The sequence below is a fragment of the Neophocaena asiaeorientalis genome, unplaced genomic scaffold (genome assembly GCF_003031525.2).
Source record: "Neophocaena asiaeorientalis asiaeorientalis breed wild unplaced genomic scaffold, Neophocaena_asiaeorientalis_V1.1 scaffold282, whole genome shotgun sequence".
In the NCBI taxonomy this organism is placed as follows: Eukaryota; Metazoa; Chordata; class Mammalia; order Artiodactyla; family Phocoenidae; genus Neophocaena; species Neophocaena asiaeorientalis.
The window spans coordinates 269,832-272,281 of record NW_020172595.1 but is presented as its reverse complement, the minus strand read 5'-3'; the positions used below and the strand labels follow the sequence as shown (position 1 = coordinate 272,281).

General features: G+C 53.2%; 1 protein-coding gene across 1 annotated transcript in view; it reads right to left on the bottom strand.

Annotated features, from left to right (window-relative positions):
* Positions 1–1,711: 1,711 nt before the first annotated feature.
* The window catches only part of ZBTB12 (zinc finger and BTB domain containing 12), a 1,516-nt gene continuing 777 nt past the window's right edge, over positions 1,712–2,450 (bottom strand). The window contains 1 exon segment of the mRNA XM_024738548.1: positions 1,712–2,450. This exon segment is cut by the window's right edge and continues 13 nt beyond it. Coding sequence (XP_024594316.1) covers positions 2,039–2,450 — 412 coding nt within the window. The 3' untranslated portion in view covers positions 1,712–2,038.

Here is a 2,450-nt window from a genome sequence, read left to right as displayed (position 1 = left end):
CGCTGCAGCTCCCGCCGCCGCCGCCATCGCCGCTTGCGCTGGGGGCCGAGCCGGCGCGCGGCCGCCCCGGGTCACGTGGGCGAGTAGGCGGGCTAGGAGGAGCCTTAAAGGAGCCACTACGCACTTTCTGGCCATTTTCCCCGGAGGGCGGCCTCAGAGATGGCAGTTCCTGTACTAAGCTGGGGGCTGCAGGGGAGAATTCCTGCCATTCCTGGCCTCAGCTTAGCTGGGAACCGTAGGCGAGGCACGCCTGGGTCCAGGTGTGGCTACTCCATCTGCCACCTGGCTTTAGGTGACTAGCGGAGCGACTGAGCCTCCCGGCTCTCGGCAGTGGCTGTATTTCCAGTCCTGCCCATGTGTGCTTCTCCCGCTTCTGGTTGCTTTCTAGCTTCTCGGTCACTAGATAGAAGACTCGGCCTCAGTTTTGGCCTTGCTTCTCTAACGAGCAAGAAGGGGGCGATGGGGACGTGCGGAGGACACCTTTACTCTTGGCTGGTTCTAGCATGCAGTTTCAGGTGTCCCCTGGAGCAGCGATCCCTTTTGAAAACCTGGGGCTAAATGTCTCTTCCATTTATGCCAGACATGTCATGCCACCACACGCACTAGAGCTCCAGGTAAGCCCCCAGAGGCCCGAGTCATTACTGTCTGGTAACACTCTAATAAGTAAACTTTTTTTGCCAAACACTTCACAAGCATAGCAGGCACACCGTTGGTCATAGCCCAGCCGACAGTGGAAGTATGGGTGATATTACACCAGGACACACAACTTTGAAAGCAGTATTTAGAGTACCATCTCTTTAGGTATTTACATCTGGTCAAAGTTTGGAAAATGGCTGTATCTCACAGGCGATATTTGACACAGGCAAGTGGATAGGGTATAGGGCACCTGAGGCCAATTCAAGGCCTTCTGGGAACTGTAGTTCTCTTCGGTTAAGAACTATTCCAGAGCTTTCTGGGAATTGTAGTCTTCTCCGCATCTTAACCCAGTAGTTTTTATCTTTCTTCAGGACAGGAACCCGTTCCCCAGACCAAAAACGCCCAAACACAGGCTCCAGCTTACAATTTTGGTGGGCACAATGATCACGCCTACACCCCATCCCTAGCCCTGATACCAAACTCAACTAGAGTAGGTCATTTGTTAACACCTCCGCCAAACAATCACGGAACACTTGGGCTGTGAGGTATCTGCCAGGAGTTGAGGACGCAGAACTGGGAAGGTCTCTGGCCAGAGGAGCCCACTTGTCACACTCCCCTTCCCCTCTCAAGGCTCCTTCAGGCATGAGACCTGCATGAGTTGTGTTCTCTGGGTACTTAGAAAATTGCATCAGAGGGTGAGGTGGTCTAGGGTGGGATAGTCATTTACACGCAGTTGCCAGATAGAGTATAAAGAAAAAAAAGTATTTTTTTTATTTTGTGGAAAACAAAAGCAGAAAAACTAAAACCCCAAACTCCAGAAAAAATCCTAAAAAATACGTTTTGTTTTCTTAAAAAATACTGTATAAGTCTCTACTCCTCTCCCTCCCCCACCGCAACAGCCCTCCTTGCCGCCTCTCATCTCAGTGCCCTATCCCCTGAATTCTCTTACCTGCCATCTTCCTTTGTTCTCCCTAGAATTTTGGTGAGCCTTGTATCCATCCCATTTCCCCAGCATGCAAGAACTGTCTCCCCCTTCCTTTTCCGGAATTCAATAATCCTTTCCCCCTATGAATAAAATATTTTCCAGTCTTTTTCCCTCCTCATCCCATGAGACGTTTTCCCTCCCTCCACATACCCATGCACCTCCAAGAGAAGAAAATCTTTCTCTGGGACCCCCTATTCCCTTGGCCTTCTCAAAGAACTCTCTCCCTGTCCATCCTTTTCTTCTGAAGAGGCAGGGTCTTCTCTCTAAGGAATCTTCGGCCCCTCCCTCAGGATGTGTGTGTCTGCTCAGGCTCACCACCGTACCTGCCTGCCCCTGCTCCCCACACCCCCCTATTCTCCTGGACCAAGGAGCCCCCTTCCCCCCCAGCCCAGGGACCCAGCGCCTGCCACGCTAGCGCTAGCGGATGAGGACGTTGATCTCAGCCACGCTGGCCTCCAGCACGTTCTCGGCCGTGGTCTTGCCGTGCTGCTCCTTGAGGTGCCGCCTAATGGCAGGCTTGTGAGCGAAGCGCACATCGCAGTAGGAACAGCGATAGGGCCTCGCTCCCGAGTGGAGGTTGAGGTGGTCGTGCAGCGTAGACTTCTGTGTGAAGCACTTGCCGCAGATGCCACACGAGTGCGACTTGACGCCGCGGTGCACGTTCATGTGGCGGTTGAGGTTGCTGCTGTGGTTGAACTGCTTGCCGCAGCGCGGGCACATGAATATGAAGTGCTGCGCCCGCATGTGGAAGACCAGCTTCTCCACGCCCTGGAACACTTCCGGGCACTTGGTGCACTTGATGTTCTTTAAGGAATTTCCACTGGAAAAG